The sequence below is a fragment of the Nannobrachium achirus genome (genome assembly GCF_963921795.1).
Source record: "Nannobrachium achirus genome assembly, chromosome: 22".
NCBI lineage: Eukaryota > Metazoa > Chordata > Actinopteri > Myctophiformes > Myctophidae > Nannobrachium > Nannobrachium achirus.
Genome location: NC_137829.1, coordinates 28,821,860 through 28,844,363, shown reverse-complemented (window position 1 = coordinate 28,844,363; position 22,504 = coordinate 28,821,860). Strand labels below are relative to the sequence as shown.

Genomic DNA, 22,504 nt, shown 5'->3' with positions numbered 1-22,504 from the left:
TATTAAAGGGATTCATTGGAGAACCGTGTATTTATGCAAAACATGGGGCAGACCGAGTTACAGACCTGTTTCGGCTAAGTGGCTGAGACCATTAGGTATCACGACATTGCCTGGCGGAGCTTGTTCTGGCACAATGGCACAAATCTATTCCAATTCCTTTTCCACATCTGCCCAGCGTAAATGGTATACATATGATACATTTAAAGTATAGTCACGTTGGAATAAAATGAAACGTGTACAAATAAACAAAAAGGAGCTTGTTTATTTTTTGAAAAGATATGTAGATTATGTAAAAGAAATATTGTACATTATAACAAAAATGCTAGCTACATTTTCTACATCCTCTGTCATTTTGCAATAAATACTCTACATACAGTATACTGTATATTTCCATGATCAGTACATTTCCATGATCAGTATATTTCATGATCAGTCATAAAAAATACATTTAATGATTTCATCTCACAGGGGGTTAAAGTCTCTGCAACCGTAACTCTCACAAAGTGCCTCGGAAATCTCTACAAGGCAACTGACAGTCAGAGCCACACATTAGCATGTCCCTTATTACACTGCTGCCAGGGGACAGCGCTCCTCTCCATGACAACAGCCCTCGAGGACGGAGAGGAGGGAGGCCTTGCCTCTGGTTTCATCAGAGACGAGAGCGTTAAGACCATCTCTCACATGGGCGACTGTGTGGACCCACTAGACATCTCTGCCTACAGTACATGGCAGACGGATGCAGGGGGTGGAGGCGGGCGGGCACCCAGGGCAGGTCACGACGGCCGCTGTCCGGTGGCCAGTACGTAGTAGACACCCAGGAGGTTGATGGCCATCAGGACCATCACGAGCCCGACGAGGACCTTCTGGACCCACACGCAGGTGTCCAACGTCCTCTCCATCCTGGCGTTACAGGCCATGACTCGCATGAGCTGCAATGACAAGATGGGGATCAGCTCGCCCTTGTGATAAAAAGTTATGGTTTGAACGATCTTGACCAGTAAAGCCACATTTATTCTCCAAAGCATGATGGACGGTGTTGGTCGCCGAAAATGGCAGATACAAGCACAAGCTCACAACATCTTCGACGCGTTGTGAGCCGTAAATGAATAGACAGCCTCACGGCATTGGTTTCTACAGACAGTAAATGAAGCCTATTTATCAGCCATTTTTCAAATCCGGCATCATTCTATATCCGGTCTATTTCCGGTCCAAAATGCAAACGGGACCATAATTTACTAAACGCATATCGTGAGGATTTAAAAAAGACTTTAGACTAGCGATTGAAAACAAAGGGTTTATGAAAAGGTTTACTAAGGTAATAAAATCAAGTGTAAAGTTTGCCCAAAACCTCATTGACTCCCATTGAGATTACTAGAGGTTCGCGGCCCTTCGGGCCGCTCACATCTAGAGATCGCGCCTGCTTCGCAGGCGCTCACAGCTACGTTGCAGCAGTGATCCACCCACATCCATCCATCCATCCATCCACATCCATCCATCCATCCACACATCCATCCATCCATCCACATCCATCAATCCACATCCATCCATCCATCCACACATCCATCCATCCACATCCATCCATCCATCCATCCATCCACATCCATCCATCCATCCATCCACATCCATCCATCCATCCATCCATGCATCCAACCACATCCATCCATCCATCCATCCACCCATCCATCCATCCACATCCACCCATCCATCCACATCCATCCACATCCATCCATGCATCCATCCATCCACATCCATCCATCCATCCGTCCGTCCGTCCGTCCGTCCGTCCGTCCGTCCGTCCGTCCGTCCGTCCGTCCGTCCGTCCGTCCGTCCGTCCGTCCGTCCGTCCGTCCGTCCGTCCGTCCGTCCGTCCATCCATCCACATCCATCCATCCACATCCATCCATCCATCCATCCATCCACATCCATCCACCCATCCACATCCATCCATCCACATCCATCCATTCGCATCCATCCATCCATCCATCCATGCATCCATCCATCCATCCATCCATCCACATCCATGCATCGATCCATCCATCCATCCATCGATCCATCCATCCACATCCATCCATCCATCCATCCATCCATCCATCCATGCATCCATCCACATCCATCCATCCACTTACTGTACTGTACTTTACTGTACTCTACTGTACTGTACTTTACTGTACTCTACTGTACTCTACTGTACCTTACTGTACTGTACTTTAATGTACTCTACTGTACCTTACTGTACTGTACTTTAATGTACTCTACTGTACCTTACTGTACTGTACTTTAATGTACTCTACTGTACCTTACTGTACTGTACTCTACTGTACCTTACTGTATTGTACTTTGTACATTAATGTACTTTAATGTACTCTACTGTACTCTACTTTACCTTACTGTCCTGTACTTTAATGTACTCTACTGTACCTTACTTTACCTTACTGTACTTTAATGTACTCTACTGTACTCTACTTTACCTTACTGTACTGTACTTTAATGTACTCTACTGTACTCTACTTTACCTTACTGTCCTGTACTCTACTGTGCTCTACTTTACCTTACTGTACTTTGCTGTACTCTACTGCTCTACTTTACCTTACTGTACTTTGCTGTACTCTACTGTACTCTACTTTACCTTACTGTACTTTGCTGTACACTACTGTACCTGACTGTACCGTATTGTACTGTACTGTACTTTGCTGTACTGTACTGTACTGTACTGTACCGTATTGCACTGTACTCTACTTTACCTTACTGTACTTTGCTTTACTCTACTGTACCTGACTGTACCGTATTGTACTGTACTGTACTTTGCTGTACTGTACTGTACTGTACTGTACCGTATTGCACTGTACTCTACTTTACCTTACTGTACTTTGCTTTACTCTACTGTACCTGACTGTACCGTATTGTACTGTACTTTGCTGTACTCTACTGTACCTTGCTGTACCGTATTGTACTGTACTTTGCTGTACTCTACTGTACCTTGCTGTACCGTATTGTACTGTACTATGCTGTACCTTGCTGTACTGTATCTTACTGTACTGTAATCTACTGTATCTTACTGTACCGTATTGTACTGTACTCTACTTTACCTTACCTTACTGTACTTTGCTTTACTCTACTGTACCTGACTGTACCGTATTGTACTGTACTTTGCTGTACTCTACTGTACCTTGCTGTACCGTATTGTACTGTACTTTGCTGTACTCTACTGTACCTTGCTGTACCGTATTGTACTGTACTATGCTGTACCTTGCTGTACTGTATCTTACTGTACTGTAATCTACTGTATCTTACTCTACTGTACCTGACTGTACCGTATTGTACTGTACTTTGCTGTACTCTACTGTACCTTGCTGTACCGTATTGTACTGTACTTTGCTGTACTCTACTGTACCTTGCTGTACCGTATTGTACTGTACTATGCTGTACCTTGCTGTACTGTATCTTACTGTACTGTAATCTACTGTATCTTACTGTACCTCTCTCTCTCTCTCTCTCTCTCTCTCTCTCTCTTTCTCTCTCTCTCTCTTCTCTCTCTCCTCTCTCTCTCTCTCTAACCCCCCCCTTCCCTCTTGAAACCCGATACTCTTGTGACCATGATGACAAACTCACTCTACAGAGGATTGCGCAATAGGTATTGCGAAATAAGCATACAAACACAAACTGTACGGTAAATATGCATTTTGAAAAGATGACACTAAGTGGATTACGTTCAGCATAGCATGCAGTATATATTTCTGTAATAATGGTGACTTCCAACACGACCGAATGTCGGGAACCGCCGAACAGAATCCGTCTTTGGCCGTTTTGAGTTGGTGTGGCTGAGATAATGTATGGACACCACCAAGGGTGAAATAGCGACATCTGCTGGGCCATAAATAGGAACAGCTGCCTCAATGAGAAACCTGAAGTAGGCTTCATTTCCAGTGAAATAAGTTTACCCCTTGGTCGTGAGCTTGTAGGTCGACTGTATCCAACGTGCAACACCGTCGTGTGACAATTTCAGAACGTTAGGTAGAAAATAAGACGGAACATTACGGTTAACCAACTCATTTATTAACTGCTTTATGGCGTTCAAGTCGACAATAGACGAACTTACTGGAAAATCTATTTGTATCAACTACTCATTATACTTACGGGGATATACATTAAGTCATCGTCCACTGTCTGGGTTGAACCGAAGGATGCGCGTTTTTGACAAACAATGCAATGGACAGAAAATAGTCACCAATTGCAGTACGTTCCGTCTAGTAACACTTTGTAGAATAATTGATTGGTTGGCGAGATTAATTGTCACTGAAAGGAGTCAAAATTACCATCCCAATAAAAAATATCTGTCATTCAAAATCACCCTTTGGTGAAATTGACACAGGTACTCCAAGGCAATAATGACAATTGGAGTGAAAAAAAAAACATTATGGAACAATTTAAAGGGATGGTTGGTAATCCACTGCAAGTCATTATTTGACAAAATGATTGAATAATTCAAAGCTAATATATTATTATTATAAATATAAAGAAATGCAACATATAAATGCACTCATCCATGTTTGAACATATAAAGTCTAACCAAATATTAGGGTTAGGGTCACCCAAACAATCTCAATGAACATACCAACATACTGCAACAGAGAGAGCAATGGATTGGTGTTTGAAGCATACACTCCAATCAGAACTCACCATTGTGTTCAGGTCCTGATGCCCATTGGTCCCTGCGTCCACAGGGCCGTCCCCTAGAAGGCTCAGGTTTGACTTAGCGCTCTCCAGGACATGACAGCGTAATCTACAGGAAAGACACAATCTTGTGAGCAGATTAGCAGCCATTAGGCCCCGGCGTCACGACTCCAATGAGAAAGTCTGCATTAAAGAGACCCATGTCAAATGAGATGAACAAGCTGTGTCCAGAGTATGAATCCAAACACGGCTTGGCATGAGGCAAGATTATTAAAGGAGGACTTCACCACTTTTCAACCTATGTTCATATAATTGGTCCTCACTCAAAAATAGCTTATTCTTTTTTTTTTCTCAGAGGAGGGCTGTGGGCAGGTCAGAATCCCATAGTCTTGTGACATCATCGATTGCCAATCCAGCTTATAGAAACTGCAGGCTTTCTATTCCTGAAAAGTTGCAATTTTAAAGTGGAAGCCATTGTTCTCGCGATAATAAAAATCAAAATATTTTTTTCAAAAATATTGATTAATTTTTTTTTTTGGAAAATGATGTCACAAGACGATGGATTCTGAACTTCCCACAGCTCTCCTAGGAGACTTGGACCGAGTAGAAAAAAATTGTGATATTTTATCATGAACATTAGTGAGGACCTATTATATGAAGACAGGTTGAAAAGTGGTGAACTACTCCTTTAAGTATTTAAACCATACATGGGCAATTGGCGGCCCAGGGGCCACATGCGGCCCCCACCTTCACTTAATGCGGCCCGCAGGTTAATACAGAAATACTGATATATTGATTTCAGCTGTTACAATTCCAAACATGCCCTGCTCCAATTACTTCAGTCTAGATTAGCAGCTTAATGACTTGTATCTTAAATGCTACTTTTCAGGATTATAATAAAAGAAATAGCATTAAAACATTATTCAGTATTCAGATTAAATAGCTGCAGATCTATGAGATCAAAACGCGTTTTGAGCTTGATTTGAACACAAGTCCGGTACCTGTGTTCCATGACCTTGGTTTTAGGAACTTCTTTCCAGAACTGTGCAAGTTCTTGTGATCCGGCGGTGTCCATCTCAGCAGCCATGACCAGAAAGCGGTCCTGCAGAGAGGCTTGAAAACCTGCATGAGACCAAGAACGAACAAATAATTACTACTCTACACTTTCTTTAGTTCTACACTCTTTTGTTCTACTTTCAAATGAATTCAATGTACAGTAAAATATAAACAGTAGAAGTATATACCGTATATTGATCTTGAATAAGTTTTTGATTAATGTAAATTAAAGTGTTAGTTCACCTATTTTTTACATAAAGCTGTGTGAAATACTTGCCTTTAAAACAGTGGTTAAAAATGTATTAATTGATTACCAGAGTCCCGTGGTCAGAGTTCTGGTCAGTTTCTAATGAATATTAAGTAGTTCCAATGGGGTGGGGGCCATTTGGCGTGGCCCAATCATTGAAAATAGATTAATCCACAAAACTAGCGTCATTTGTATTGTTGGCCTATTTCTACCATATAGAGCGAGGTTTCGTTCTGATCAGCTGACTGCAAAGCACCTTTTTTTGAGGAAATATGTTGCAGCGGCATAGTGATACTGGACACAGAAAATAGTACCATGTGACAGAGGGGTCAAAGTTGAACGAAAGTTGGTCTATTTGGTAGAAATAGGTCAACAATACAAATGACGCTAGTTTTGTGGATTCATCTATTTTTAATGATTGGGCCATGAGCCCCTGCCAAATCACCGGAACTACTTTATATTCATCTAAAACTGACCAGAACTCTGACCACGGGACTCTGGTAATGAATTAATACATTTGTAACCACTATTTTAATGGCAAGTATTTCACACAGCTTTATGTCAAATAGGTGAACTAACACTTTAAGTCATCATTACATACGGTAAATGAAACATTTTGTGGAAAGAAAAAGAAAACCAAATATAGACGGCATAATCGTCAAAATCTTGAACAAAGACATCTTGAACGAAGACATCTTAATATTTAGCTAATAGATGTAGAAAATAATCTAAAGACGTTAAAAGACACCTCCCCCTCACAATAGTGCATGTCACGTTTGGCGTCTTTAAAAGGTCACAGAAAGTATTATCAGCCAAATCCGGCATCACGTCATGCTGGCTTCAACAGATTGATGAGGTCGGGTGTTTTATAGGAAACTACTAAGGCAGGTAACGCGTGATTCTTTATTTAGACCGTGTTTAGGGTTTCTGAAGGTTTGTTTTGGAGGCGGAATGATTATTTTATCACTCCTAAAATATGTATGTCTTGTCAAGACAAGAAAGCTGCACTTTGTCGGCACTTTGGGAAAAGAAATAGACGTGACTCGAATTTGATTATTCTGAATTCCTATAGAGCAGGAACATCCGCCGTGAGCTGAGTGCAAGCATAAGTGCCATACCTCCGTGCAAGGACACCACGATATCCACGGATGTACCAGGTTCACAGCAGCTACTACTGGGCTTCACTCTGTACTTCTCAGGTGCTGTGGTTCGAACCTATAGAAACACAATATAAGCAGCTTGAACAGAGGCCACCACATATTACAAACAACACTTTCTTAACTCTCAAATACCTGGAACACGCCCGAGTCGCGTTAGATTTTAACCACTTTAACCATTATTTTATGCTTTAACTTTAGAAAAATAGCAGATATACAAGCTCACAGCGCGGCACCGAGTGCCGCGCTGCGAGCTTGTAGATCTGCGATTTCTGAAAAATCGTGAAAATTAGTGCAAGTCTTTGAATATCTTTGACCCGATCTTTGACCCGACTTCTAAATCCTTCCCCTAAATCACGCTGTTCTCAAACCTTTTCATGTCAAGGACCCCCAAAATTACAGGTATTTGGCCACGGACCCCCATCTCAAAATATGTTGTTCCATGGACCACCCAGAAGTAAATATTTGAGTTTTTCGCTTTTAAGTAGATATATTCAAAGACTTGCAAAAAATATATATATATTTTTTTTAAATAGCAGATCTACAAGCTCACAGCGCGGCACTCGGTGCCGCGCTGTGAGCTTGTATATCTGCTATTTTTCAATAGTTAAAGCAGTCAATAATCCTATGCCTAAATGGGTTAAACAAATCAAGCAAATGTGCACTTAAGCATCCATGTTTCCTTTTCTTTCCCCTTTTTTAAATTTACAGTAGCCAAATATTTTCTCCACAATTTAGTTGCTACGCCAACGAGTTCCTCCCCAACACACATTTCTGTGTAGTCACTGCTGTTGTATCCTACTGACTCACCTGCCAGTAAGGAGCCCCCACCGGGAGGACGTAGAGCCTTCGTCCTACTCCTCTCGCCCAACACTGACAGGTGCCGCCCCCAGCCCATAAGAATACATGCAGTGACAAACATCACCCTCCCCTGAACACAGGCTAAGTCACCCTTTGTCAAGTCCCACCCCATGTCGCTCCATTATAAAAACAAGATTTTTCATAGCCTCATTATTGCTATTTAAAATACCAAAAGAAAAACATCTACGTGATATTAATAAAAAAGGAACAAAAACGTACAGTAGTTACATTGCAAAACAGGGGTTTTCCCCCCGAAAATACATATTTTAATTAATTTATTCCTCTGAAACAGGCAGAGGGCAGAGAGAGAGAGCAGTGCATCTTGGGCGACTCGCACTGACCAGGAAATTGTGGAACTATAGCCTCGCTCTCAACATAAAATGGATTTTAATTGTAATTCTGCCCCTTTAAAATATATTATGTACCCAATCGAATATCTTAGTTACATCGATATCGTTCATGTGAACTAGTTTGTTGAAGCTTATTCATTATAATTATCGAAATCGCTATGACCGTGCAGCGCCGTACTGCGCCGCGTCCGTGTCACGCATCACCGCACCACGGTGAAAGAATGAAAGAACTTTGTCCCACTGCATAACTCCGCCCCTGGTAGCAAAAGTGAATGATTTTTCTGGTTGGCCAGTCAGGGACCAATCAGAAGGCTGACAAAGGGTGAATTGTGTTCGCACAGATGCCCGACAAAGCCGGATGGCACCACGATGGATTCGACCCCCCACAACCTCCGTAGTGGTGGGCAGGGACTTTACCACCGCGTCACCCGAGCGCCCATATGCATCAACGTTTACAATTAATACAGGCTTGCTTGCTCCCTCCCGCACACTCATGCACGCACACATGTACGCACTACACACACGGAGATACCTTGAAGGCCACTTGATTTTTGGTCACATTGTTCAGGATAATGAGGCATTTCTTCTCCGTCTCTTTAGAACCAAAGCTGAGCTCCTCTGAAGGGCTGGAAGGAGAGAGAGAGATACAAAACACATCGTTTTTTGAATAGGAGCCACATTATTCTGCTGTCTGAGTGGATGGATGGCAGAGGCGCGGGGCTGGAAAAACAAAAAAACGATGTATGCCATTCAGCCCAAGTGTCTGTTTGGGCACACCAGAATGCCAATAAAACTACTTAATTCAAACAGTGACTTTAATTTGCCTTACAGTGTGCTTTGTTGTTCCTCTTGGTAGTATCTTGGCAACAGACATTATCTGACTGGTAAGCTTCCCGTACTTGGATGAAGAGCCTGGCAATCTGTGTGGTATGGGTTATCTGGGGACTGGCAGCCTTTCCCATTACATATCAACTGAACCATCTGCTTTATCAAATCGTGCCCTCCAACAACTGCCACAGTGAATAGTGGCAGTGCCTACCCAAGAAGTATACTATAACGCCACGACTTTCTGTTGCCACTTGCCAGCATGTCGAACATCAACTAAAATATGGACTCATTTTAACTCATCTGCTGCCCAGTGATGTCATTACGTGCGCATCCCGCATCAAAACCTCATTCAAGTCGCCCAGGGACTCATTCATGTCATGGTCCTCCTGGGGTCCCGGGGATGCGCCTCCATTGGAGTCCATGTTAAAATAATTTACCGGGTCGCGGTAAAAGAAAAACATTTTAAAATTCCACAGACACCACCATTGTTCATGGGTGAAAGCATCCTACTTTACCCTATGTTAACACAAATAAAATCCACGTAGAAAGTCTTAAACAGGCGATAGAAATGTCAATGTTTTGATTCCACCGACGTCCGACGCCATTTTGCGCGCCCGAATTCATTAGGGGCACATGTTTTAGTAGTTTTAGTAGTTCTAAGTTCAAACATTAGCTAAATTGTAAAATAAATATAAGAAATAGGCAAACATTTTGAAAATAGCCGATCTACAAGCTCACAGCGCTCGAAAACATTGTATTGAGGACTCATAAAACTTTTCTGGGACCCATTTGAATGACCACCTGTGGGTCCCGGGACCCATTACATTGAAAACCTAGTAACATCACTGGCTGCCAGAGAAATGTCCTTCTAAAAGCCCTCACTGCCAACGATTTTCTGTTTTTCAGGACTTTTTCAAGTAGTCACTGAATATTTATCTCCAGTCCGATCGATCCTCCCCGATCATTGGTAAAGACGTAGGTCATTTCGACCACCGGTTGTCGAATTTGAGTTGAATACGGCTGTCTCGCCCAAACATTCAATGCAAATCCCAAGCGGAGATAGAGGAATTTCCACGAGAAGCTGAATGAGTTGATTAAAATAAACGGAATGACGTCACACTGTATGTTAATTATGGTATTTTCCAAAAGGGACCCTTCAGAGTTGCATATGGTTGCTGACTACATTTCTTCGGGGCCTTCTCCCAGACTCTGATGTTGCTGCATTTCTTCCCGACACATATGGAGCCGTCAGGTCCTCTGGGTGGTTGGACCAGCCGTGTCTTATAGCCCCGTTTACAGGGGAACGCCAGGGATTACAGCCCATTACTCCCCAAGTTCACGCTGAAAACAGCTGCGATCACGCTTCAAAGCTGTGAAATCTGGAGCACGGGCAAATCCACAGCCTAAAACCTAGCCACAAGGCACTCTTTCATCAACTTAGCCACCCTACCTATAACCCAATCCCCCTCTACCTCAAATAACCCCAGTCCCAAAACCTTCAAAATCACTAGGCTCAGGTTCAGAATGCACACATAACGTGACTACTTCACGCTGAGCAGACCACTTCTTATCCAATTAGGAGTAATTTTCAAATAGCCAAAATTGATATAATTTCTGTCAAGTATTTGCAAAGTTTCTGCGACTCATTTGGAAAATGTGTTATTTGTGATAAGCTTTTTCCGTCTTTTTTCAAATATGTTAGTAAAAAAATATATAATATCTATAAGCTTACAATGTGCCACATCACGACACGTTGTGAGATTATATTTTGGCTATTATCACAGTGCAATAGCATTGTATGACAAAAGTATAAGATAGGGCTAAGTGGTTAAGGACAATGTCCCCCCCATCCTTTTCAAGTCCTATCGTTTCTTTTGCCAGGCAGAGTGCTTGTGGAGACTGGCATTCATTCCCTTGAGCTCAGAGCGTCTCACTGGGCTCCGGAAACCTTTAACAAACACATTCTGCACATCAAAGCCTCCCCTCCCCCTCCCCCACCTGCCTGAACCCTCCTGGTCTCGCGTCGGGGGCTAAAACACAGCTCCCAAACATAATTGCATTTAAGGCTCATGATAAATCTGTTTATCACTCCAACTCGTAGCCTGGGGCCCATCGAAAATCTAAAAAATCTAAGATCAAAGACTTGACTCTGTGAAAAAAGAAAAACAAAACTCGAGGGGCATACTTTAGTGAAAAGGAGGAGTGATCGTTTTATATAATGCGGGGCCTTTTCAGGATTTTTATATATTGTCAATGCATATAATATTTAAATTCCTTATTGTTGCCTTTATTGTGGATTCACATTTATTTTGGCATGTATGCATGTATGGGGTCTATCCATGCTATTATTGTTTTAGAAATGTTTAGTGCCTGGCCTGCTATAGCTTATATTCAAGGCCTTATGTGATAGGTGGAACACCAATCACCATCTAATTCAGACGTATTAGCTATTTAGATCAGTCTATGAGTTGATACTTGTCTGTTCTGTTACCTCGAAGAATAAATTCATGAAAAATTACTTTGACCTGAAAAGGGAGTGTCTTTGTTTTCTTTTTTCCATGATTGATTGCACCGCATTTGGAATATGCTTTCAAGCAAGATTTACCGCCTACAGTTTTGTCTCTGTATCTATCAGTCCTTGTCCCTTGTCATGCCCATGTATTGGAGATCCCTGAGGTCATCAGTATATGCCCATGGGAATGCCCCCTTTTGAGCCCATATATGGAGCTAAATGATTTGTTTGCCCTGATGCCATGATTGATGACACAATGAGGTTAGACAACACACTCCATATTTATAGACAACACATTACATATTTGGGCGTGGCTGCAATGGGAACTCCATATATGGTTATGGTTGACTAATGGTGTCATGATGTGCGTGCTCCCTTAACCCCATTTTAAATATAAGGATAAACTGTCATTAGAGTAGACAATCTTGTGATGGGTATAATGCTTTCCATTCCACCTTAGTCTCATCTGACATTCTTCTTCTTTTGTGTATCATCGTCCTTGATGATTGGTTAACGACATTTTATTTCACAAGGTTTCTTGTTACTTAGGGGAGGCTATGGGACTGTCTGTAAGAGGTTAAACTGACGGTTGCTTATGGTCATTCATCAGTGTCATTGATTATCACAGCACAGTAATAATTAACTACAACAACTAATTTCTACCCAAATAAATATCAATGGGGGCATCCTTAATTTCTACCCTCATCCAAAAAAGATCAATTGGACTGTAACGGTACAAACATGTCGATACCTGGGTTTAGCCCACGAGTGAACAAATCAATTTTCTTTTCTTTTTTTGCCCTGGATTTGTGAACAGAAAGGGGCTCCTAGTTGCTTGGAATGTTGATGAAGAAAAGATAGAAGCTAAGAGAATGGAGTGAAAGCGGTCTTCTTAACCGGTGTTCATTTTGTCGAAAACTATGACAAAAAAGGTTCGTCGACTACCTTTTTGCACTGACGAAAACTAAGTAAAAACTAAGCTATGATGAAAAAAAAAAAAAAAAGACAAAATATATTGACAATTTCATCAACAAATAAAAACTAGACTAAAACGTTAGGGAGGGACTAGTGGAGAAGAGATCACGTAGAACTAAAAAGGTGTGTTGTATTGGTTATGTTTGGTTGCGCTCGGGTGTTGCGCACTGATAATAGCAGATCTACAAGCTCACAACAATGTGAGCTTTACGATGCCATCAAGGCCCACCAAAATATATTTTTTTTGTCAACAAAATCAACTGTAAATTTAGTTACTTATATTTAGGGGAGATTGTGTGGTGTCAATCAGATCATGTGTTTTGTGGGTTATTTTTGGTTCTTTGCTCTCAATTAGACTCCCAAGTGTGCTGGAGGCTACTTGGAGTAAGGGTCAAAAGACTCAGGAAGTTACCATGGCGGTTTCCTCTAATGTGTGGTGGATGACTCTGGGAAGTTACCATGCAGGTTTTCCCAGTCAAAGACAGGGGTGTCGCACCAAATTCTGGGCCCTGGGTACAAGGATTCACTGCGTTGTTTTGTGCTTTAACTATTGAAAAATAGCAGATATACAAGCTCGACTAAAATCTTATATTTAGTCGACTAAAACTAAACGGTTACATGTCTCCATTCAGACTGAATGGAGACATGTTCCCAACTAAACTAAAACTTTTCAGATGACTAAGTAAAATATGACTAAAACTAAATTACATTTTATACAAAATACTATGACTGAAACTAAACCAAAGTTTACCTAACATGCAGTAGAGGGCCTTTGAAGGTGGTCAGTGGTTTCCTGGCTCCTTTGGTCCGACTGGCCAGGTCTACTTTGTCATTGTCCTCCGACCTCATACTCACACTGTCTTCCAGGAAGTTCACCTGAAACAATAAAAGACCCCTTAATTAGACAGATTGCCAGGATAAACCGGCAATTTTGTGCACGGCACAATTTCTCCTGTGCTTTCTCTGTAAAAGAAACTTCAAAAAAATCAATGGCCCCTTGACCTCCGCACAGAGAAAGCTATCAGTTAACTCATACAGGGCCAGATTTCCAAAATATGAATATGAATGTGCGCTTATAACGCCAGGAAATAGCTATTTTGTATCCCCCCAGACCACCTTAACCAGACCACCTTAACGAATGCACGTCCAGCATACCATACCACCAGATGACCACTAGAGACCACCATACACCATACACTGACATGGTCCCATGTTAAGCCTGTTTAAATCCACATAACAGGATGAGACGCTGACTTGGTCCTCATTGACTTAACATGGACGGGCCGCCGGTCACCATTTCAGCTCAATACTGTTCAATTCGTGCTTGATCGTCTCAAACCACCATTGGTATGGGCATCGGGACGTATATAGATGCCACACAGAAAGTTTCAGAATCAAAATCCGACCTAGTGAAGCTACGTGAGGGTCGGATGGTTGCATTGAGGCTAACGCTAGCAGAGGCCTGTTGTCAACAGGAAGCCCTGGTTTAAAGGTGACGTCATAATCGTATCCTTTTTTTTCACGGTTTACGTGTGGACATTAGCTGAGGTAAGCTAACCATTTCGCTCCGTCTATAAACACATATTAAAAGCTTAAACAATGCTTTTATATAAAAGTCGCTCCGAGTCGCTCGGCACCAAACGCCATAGTTAACTAGTCGCTCGTAAAGTCGCCCGGCGCTAACTGAGTTAATGAAAGCCTCCACTTGTCTTGTGTAATGATTAATAAATGGTCCCGTATAAAATAATGGTGCGAAGTATCATCTGTTATCGACGTTTAAGTCACCTTGTACAGTATGTGTGTGTGAAAGGTCATTTTACTGCGGCGTCACAAGGGGGGGGGGGGGGGGGGGGGGGGGGAGTGGGAGTTGTGGAAGTTGCTAGGGCCCAAGGTGGAGTGGCCTTAATTATTTTATGCTTTAACAATTGAAAAACAGCAGATATACAAGCTCACAGTGAGCTTGTAGATCTGCTATTTTTGAAAAGTCGTGAACATTTGAGCAAATCTTTAAAAATACATAAATATAATTTATATATATTTTTAAGCGAACATTTGTAACTCAAAATTTTTTGCTTCTGGGGGGTCCCTGGAACGAAATATTTTGAGATGGGAGTCCGTGGCCAAATACATATCATTTTGGGGGTCCTTGACATGGAAAAAGTTTGAACACCACTGACATAGAAACAGGTTTTTCAAAAAACCTTGAAAGACTTGCACAAACTTTCACTATTTTTCAAAAATAGCAGATCTACAAGCTCACAGCGCGGCACTTGGTGCCGCGCTGTGAGCTTGTATATCTGCTATTTTTCAATAGTTAAAGCACAAAACAACGCAGTGAATCCTTGTACCCAGGGCCCAGAATTTGGTGCGACACCCCTGTCTTTGACTGGGAAAACCTGCATGGTAACTTCCCAGAGTCATCCACCACACATTAGAGGAAACCACCATGGTAACTTCCTGAGTCTTTTGACCCTTACTCCAAGTAGCCTCCAGCACACTTGGAGTCCAATTGAGAGCAAAGAACCAAAAATAACCCACAAAACACATGATCTGATTGACACCACACAATCTCCCCTGACGGCAACTAGTTCAACCAGTCCCAAAACCGTCGATGCATCATTCACGTCAGCACTTTCAGTTCACACACAACACAACACATCCATAAAACTTTCCCTCTAAAGATAAGAAGTTGAACACGGGTCACATGTCTAGAGCAGAGACCGAGGTCACATGTCTGAATCAGAACTGGAAGACCGGACAATGTGCAAAACTTACATAAAAAATTTAGAAAATTACGGGATGAAGGTCAGCCCCCCCCTCCCCAAACGCCTACCACCATCAGCAACACACACTCACGGTATTGTTTGGACCACAGATTGTGTGAAACAGATGGGAAAGTCCATTGATTCTGCCCCCATGATGAGGAAGTGAGTCTTCTGCTGTGATAAGCAGACAAATGCAACCCTTGTGTGTGTCAACGCAGCAGCAGCTGACGGGACACCCTGCAGCCACAATGAACACATCAAAGATACTCGGCCGCTTCTGAAATGTCTGCATTTATTTAGCATGAACAAGTGTTTAATACAGTCAGTTCTCCAAATAGGAAATAAAGTGACTTATTGTTATTGAAATAATAAGTAGCAAACGTTGAAAATGAACAAATCTACATCCTTCACTTTTCAAAACCATATTAGGAATATAAAATTACAGCACTGCAGTAAGAACATCATTGGCATCATTATTGGCATGTCCATAAACCAAATGAACCAAATCCAGCTTAGATTAACAACAACCTAAACAGTGTTACTTCATTTTGAGAAATCAATGAAATCATTAAGATCAATGTCTTCCACTTCTTCATAACAGGAGATATAGTCAACAGAGATTATACACACGTTGTATAAGAAATGAAATGATAGGACAATACATTATTTAAAGTTAAAAGATTCGAATTAATCATACATAGTGTTTCATGACTAGGTGGAGTGTTGATAATCAACAACACAGTACAAAATAACATTGTGTCTTAATACTCTTAATAACACTGTAACATCAAGGCACAAAGAAATGTTTTGCTGGTGTTCAACAACCTTTAGCGTCTTAATCATGGCTGGTAAAGGATGGAGTGGCCAAGGCACAGAGGTAGGAGAGTCTGTCATTATTAGTCATTATTACAAAGGATAAACAAAAATCACAAAGAATGAATAAAGTAGGCAAAATGTAAAAGTATGAAAGGAATTTAGAGCAGAGTTGTTAATACATGTCCCCATTATGGCACTATTTCTGAAGACAATTTCACCTGGGGCTTAAAAAAAATTATAATTGCGAAACATTGCCGGAAACAAATCTTCTCGGATTAAATTTACATGAAATGTATTACATCGCAAACAAACAGTAACAGCTGCGTGTAAGTTTAATACTAATAATAGTCATAATAGTAATCCTTTCATAATAGTCAAACATCCTGACATGAGAATGTTACAACATATCTAAGGGGGTCACCTTTAAAATCCAGGGTGATGACAGTCAACACTAGTGAGGCACACATACTCAAAAAGACAACAAAACAGAAATGTATAAAACCCAGACACAGGTACACCTGCGTTTCCAGTCTGCAGAAACCTCCAGGACTCTGGAGCTCCTTGTGTGGGAGTGATCCTACATTGCTTTACCACCACCAGCCCTTGTTTCAAAACAGAGAGAAAGGCAATTAGCTTCCCGGAGTGATCAGTTATCAACATAGCGCTGGAAAACCCTGAGGTAATATTCAGGTGGGAGTCAGTGTGGAAGGAGTAGGGGTGGGATGTGTTTTTACTGACGGTGGGATGAGCGGAGAGTTGAGAGCAGGGCCTTGGAATAGAGGTTTTGAAGCTTGTTGGACCAGCACTCTCACTGGTATTAAGCCATTTAGATCTGTGTCACTTTAGATTTGAAGCACTTTAACCATTAAAAATAGCAGATATACAAGCTCACAGCGCGGCACCGAGTGCCGCGCTGCGAGCTTGTAGATCTGCTATTTTTTTGAAAAATCGTGAACATTTGTGTTCAAAGTCTTTGAATGTTTTTGACCCGATTCTATAAATGTCTTCTAAATCCTTCTTCTAAAATCAGTGGTTCTCAAACTTTTTCACGTCAAGGACCCCCAAAGGTACATGTATTTGGCCACGGACCCCCATCTCAAAATATGTCGTTCCAGGGAACCCCCAGAAGCAAATATTTGAGTTAGAAATGTTCGATTTTAAAAATATAATATTCAAAGACTTATTTTTCAAAAATAGCAGATCTACAAGCTTGTAGGTCTGCTATTTTTCGATAGTTAAAGCATTAAATAATTCTAGGCCTAACTGGCTTAACATCATCCTCCCCCCCAGTCATTTCACGATAGCGGTAAGACCTACGAGCTCATCAGGGTTCTGATCAAACACGCCAGATGCAGTTCAACTTCTCCAGATATACGGTAGCAGTTGTTTTGCTCAGAATCCATCCGCCTAGGCTATCCTGAAAAAAACCCTATTCCTGCGTCCTATGGGTGCACCTCACAAATCAAACAGGATTTCACTTTCTAGACAGCCGGCTAAAGCCAAGACTCACAGGTCAGGCCATTACGTGTGGTTGTTCTTACAACATCAATAAGGCTTCGGTTCATACCTCAGGAACGGAATACCACTATAGCAAACAGTGGGTCACTTTTGTATGGGTTGCCAGTTTTTTTTTTTTTGTTTGCTTCGATTTGTTTAATTATTTAACATTTTTAATGGGGGAAGAAAACAACTTTTCTGGAAGAAAATCTAAAAAAAAAATTAATTACCCAAGCTAGTGAAAATAGCCGATCTACAAGCTTACAACGTGGCACGAAGCGACTATTCTATTTTGGGTCTGGAGCTAAAAAGTTTGGGAACCACTACACAATAGTAACCACTCTTTGTACCATATATATGACCTCGTATCTCACTTCCTGGTTATGTATGGCGAGTTGACCTACTGGCCTTAAAAGCTCTACTAGGTGATATAATGATGTGAATCTCCAAATGAGAGATCTGTGGATAATTGTGTTTAGGCTCAAAAACCACTGATTTAGCTTATTGCCATTCTAAATCTAAAATCTCTTGTGCGTGACTACTGCTGTTTTCACTGACAAAGAGAGCTTTTGTGTTTGTGTGCTGTTGCTTAGGAGGCTCATGGGAGCAGCTCTGGGTGATGCAGCGCTGCCAGGGGGGTCTCCTCCTGGGACTGGGAAGTAGGCTGTTCAAATAGCTAAGTATCATTATTTTGTGCTTTAACTATTGAAAAATAGCAGATATACAAGCTCGTAGATCTGCTATTTTTGAAAAATCGTGAAAATTCGAATTTTGACCCGATTCTAAAAGGATTCTTTTGAATCCTTCTAAGGTTTTTTGAAAAACCTATGTTTCTATGTCAGCAATCTGGCCAGCCATCGTCAAAGAAAAGGTCCTTTTCACTTAACTGGAGCTGCAGTTAGTCTGTTCTTGAGAGACTACTAGTGTCAGTTGTTCTCAAACTTTTTCATGTGAAGGACCGCCACAATGATATTTATTTGGCCACAGACCTCCATCTCAAAATATCTAGTTCCAGGGACCCCCCAGAAGCAAAATTTTAGTTACAAACGTTCGCTTTGAAAATACATATATTCAAAGATTTGCACACATTTTCACGACTTTTTCAAAAATAGCAGACCTACAAGCTCACAACGCGGCACTCGGTGCCGCGTTGTGAGCTTGTATATCTGCTATTTTTCACTGGTTAAAGCATTCAATAATTCTAGGCCTAAATGGGTTAATAGCTATTTGGCTGTCTACAGTAAATTTTGTGGACTAAAACTAAGGTTGGTCGACTACCCTTTTTCAGTGACGAAAACTAAATAAAAAGAAATTAAGACTAAGCTATGATGACTAAAGTTAACAATTTCATCAACAACTTAAAACTAGACTAAAATGTTAGAGAGGACTCGTGGAGAAGAGATCCAATAGACAAGACGAGTCATTTTATGCTTGGTTGCTCTGAAAATTCTAATAGCAGATCTACAAGCTCACATAGATCGATAATTTTCAGCATGCAACCAAGGGCATTACGACGCCATCAAGGCCCGCCAACATAATCTTTTGTCGACAAACTCAACTGCAGATTTAGTCTATTTTAGGATATGTAGTCAACTAAAACTACAACTTGTCAGATGACTAACGTTTCGACCCGCGTGGGTCTTTGTCAGTCACCTTTAAATAAACTTTTGCTTCTGGGACAGCTACAAGACAGTGTGTAGACTTCTGTGTTGTAAAAAACGTCAACTAAAAATACCTCCTCAAGGAAGTCAGCGTTAAGCATAGTCAAGAGGATTGTTAAATTACCAAGAACAAATCACAAAACAAAACACCCCACAAAACCTTATTGTTCATAGTATGTGAGTTCATGACCCATGGTGTCATCCGTGGCAACATGTTCAACCTTTCTTTTCAACCTCTTAGGTTAAAATGTTTCCTCATTTTTCCTAGCCTAGTAAATTCCTCTGTGAATACGTTTTCACAACAGAAAACCTGGATGTTCTTCCTCATTCCTCAGTAAATGTTTCTCTCAGCAGCTCTGTGAATGTTTTAAACTGAAAACATCGATGTTCTTCCTCGTTCCTTAGTAAATGTTGCTCCCAGCAGCTTTGTGAATGTTTTTATGTACACAAAAGAACCTGGCTGTTTAGAATAATTGCTGTAAATGATTAATTTTTGATAGATTACAGTATACTGTATTTGCTCAACACTCACTGATGTTGATGGACTCACTCAGGATTTCCACTAGGCATTCTATTGGCTGGGCGGCGTGACCTTTACATTACAAGTAATGTTTGTGTTGCAGAAACATGCATGTGCATAATTAATATTATTCTACAGACAGTATAACCCAGTCAGACCAAGTGAAGAAGGATTAGGTCACCCGTTAATTCTATTATGTTGTTATTTATATTCTTATCTACAATGTATATATTAAATACTTAGAACTAGAACGCTTCTGTTCAATTTGGGGAACGTTTAGTGGCAATATAAAATATTTGATGAATATGGCCCCAGATGTGTAACTTGAGGGCACTTATTATTATCTTATCTTATTATCTTATTCCTCAATATGTATCAAAATCTCTTCCTGCAAGGCATCTCCAGAGATGACATCCTAATACCCTCAATCTATTCCCATGCACGGTTGGCTAGCATGCTGTTAGCCAGAAAATAAGCTAAATAGATTATGAAGCTGGATAACCCTGTAGAGTGTGTGTGTGTGTGTGTGTGTGTGTGTGTGTGTGTGTGTGTGTGTGTGTGTGTGTGTGTGTGTGTGTGTGTTGGCGACATCAGGGCGAGGTTAATGGCACCTGCGTTCAAGCTGAGAGCTGTGGGGTATCACAGGGTTCCACATGGCAGCGGCCAGCCAGCCAGCCAGCCAGCCATGAGCATCGAACAGGCACTGATGAACTGTATCACTCTAGAGCCTCCAATGAGGCGGAAGACTAATGTCTCTTTTCAACTACAAGAACTAAGCAAACCGTCCTGTGCTGTGAAACGCGTTTCACAGGTTCTGGATTTGTTTCAGATAAGGATCTCGGAAGCTAATTTGAGTTCCTCATGAGGTACTGCACACAGAACTACTATAGCCTGGTAAACCATCCCGGCTGTGTGAATTGGCCCCAAGCGCTGGATGGGTCATTTTGCAAAAAAAAACAAAAAGGAAGAGACAATCAGCATCCGTAAATCACACTGCCCTGAGCGCAGACGCCGACTCGCCGAGTGGCTCTTCCACTTATTGGTTTCTGCAAAACGCCCACCCAGCGCTTGGGGCCAGACCGGCCAGTCACAACATTGTGAACCTGTAGATGGACATTTGTTTCCTTTTACGAGTTTGGTTCGCATAACATACCATACCAACAAACAAAAAAACATCACAGATTCTCTGAAAGTTTCAGGTTATGGAAGCCAAGCTTCTAGGTTATCCTTCAGAGTCGAAAGAGCTACAAGCTGTTAGTCAGAAAAAAACAATTTGGTAGTAGTGTGAGTCAATTGTGTGTGGTGTTTGAATCCAGCTACAACAGCGAGTGGGGTCACTAACAGCCTTGAAACTCTCTTCATACACTAATAGGAGCTTAGAACATGAAGAGAAGCAATGCGCTGAGGCGAGGGTGACTCAGATGCATCGCTATTGTCTGTAAGATTAAACTGCAGCCGAAGACTTCAGGAGTCACCTTGACAGAGACAATGAGCAGGGGCTTAACAGCCGCCAAATCAGGGAATTACTGCCACTTAATTCACACTTGTCTCAGTGGAGGGGCCTGATTACATGCTGTAATCACAGACCCAACTGAAAGAAATACGATACTCCACAAGTGAGGCGCAACATTAAAGTAAAGCTGAATTTCTGGTGACCGTAAATCTAACACGACTAGAACGAGAACAACTTGATTTGTTTTTTCACGGACCCCTAAATTTAAAAAACAGGGAATATCAGAGAGATGGACTCTACATTTCTAAAAGCCCACATTCAGATTTAATGGCGTCTCCAAACAGGTTGACTACATCACACTTGACAATGTTGGATAAAACCCGCACACATTTAAACACTTTCACTTTGGACATTTGAACAAAAGTAGCTCACCATGCCTTGCGACGCGTTGTGATGCTATTTTCAGCACTTTTGTATGACACGCTTGTACAACAATTTACCCCCCCCCCCCAAAAAAAAAAACACATGTTGAAATACTGTACAGAGAGATACAAGGTTTCTGCCAGTCAGCAACAAAATGCTAATTACACCATGTCCTTCACGGTTCTCCCAAACACTGATGGGTATGGAAATAAACTCCAAAGAGGGATTTAGTACCTTTTTGGGCTTTACGGCAACCTCGTTGGAGTTGAAGCTGGACTCCAGAGCATCCTTCACCTCCGATTCCCCGTCTTTGCTCTCCGTTTCGTCTTCACTCGCGATCATGGGTCCGTTCTCGTAGATGGGCGTTTGGAAGTCGTCGTCGGGAAGGGGAGGATAGCAGTATTTGAAGGAGTCCTACAATGTAACAAAATAGGTTATTTGACCATCCAGAAAAACGTAGGCAAAAATCCTTGATTGTGCAGACTAAAATCCTTGATTTTGCGATCAAATATGCTGTGTTTTATGTGATTGTATGCAGTGAAATTGCAGAAAGTTGTGAAATATGCAAAATGTTGTGAATTACGCGAAGTATGCGAAAAGATGCGAAATATCCAGGGCTTTATGTGATTTTATGCGGTGAAATATGCGGGTAGTTCCGAAATATGCAGGCGCCTTTTTGAAAATATGTGACAATATGTGATAATCTGCAGCA

The 22,504-nt window shown here is 41.5% G+C and overlaps 1 protein-coding gene across 1 annotated transcript in view; it reads right to left on the bottom strand.

The window, feature by feature from the left end:
• Nucleotides 1–242: 242 nt before the first annotated feature.
• The window catches only part of mospd2 (motile sperm domain containing 2), a 30,659-nt gene continuing 8,397 nt past the window's right edge, over nucleotides 243–22,504 (bottom strand). The window contains exons 9-15 of the mRNA XM_080753794.1: nucleotides 22,027–22,206; nucleotides 13,409–13,533; nucleotides 8,875–8,968; nucleotides 7,093–7,189; nucleotides 5,673–5,793; nucleotides 4,678–4,780; nucleotides 243–929 (exon numbers count right to left, since the gene is read on the bottom strand). Coding sequence (XP_080609920.1) covers nucleotides 774–929; nucleotides 4,678–4,780; nucleotides 5,673–5,793; nucleotides 7,093–7,189; nucleotides 8,875–8,968; nucleotides 13,409–13,533; nucleotides 22,027–22,206 — 876 coding nt within the window. The 3' untranslated portion in view covers nucleotides 243–773. The remainder of the gene's footprint in view (nucleotides 930–4,677; nucleotides 4,781–5,672; nucleotides 5,794–7,092; nucleotides 7,190–8,874; nucleotides 8,969–13,408; nucleotides 13,534–22,026; nucleotides 22,207–22,504) is intronic.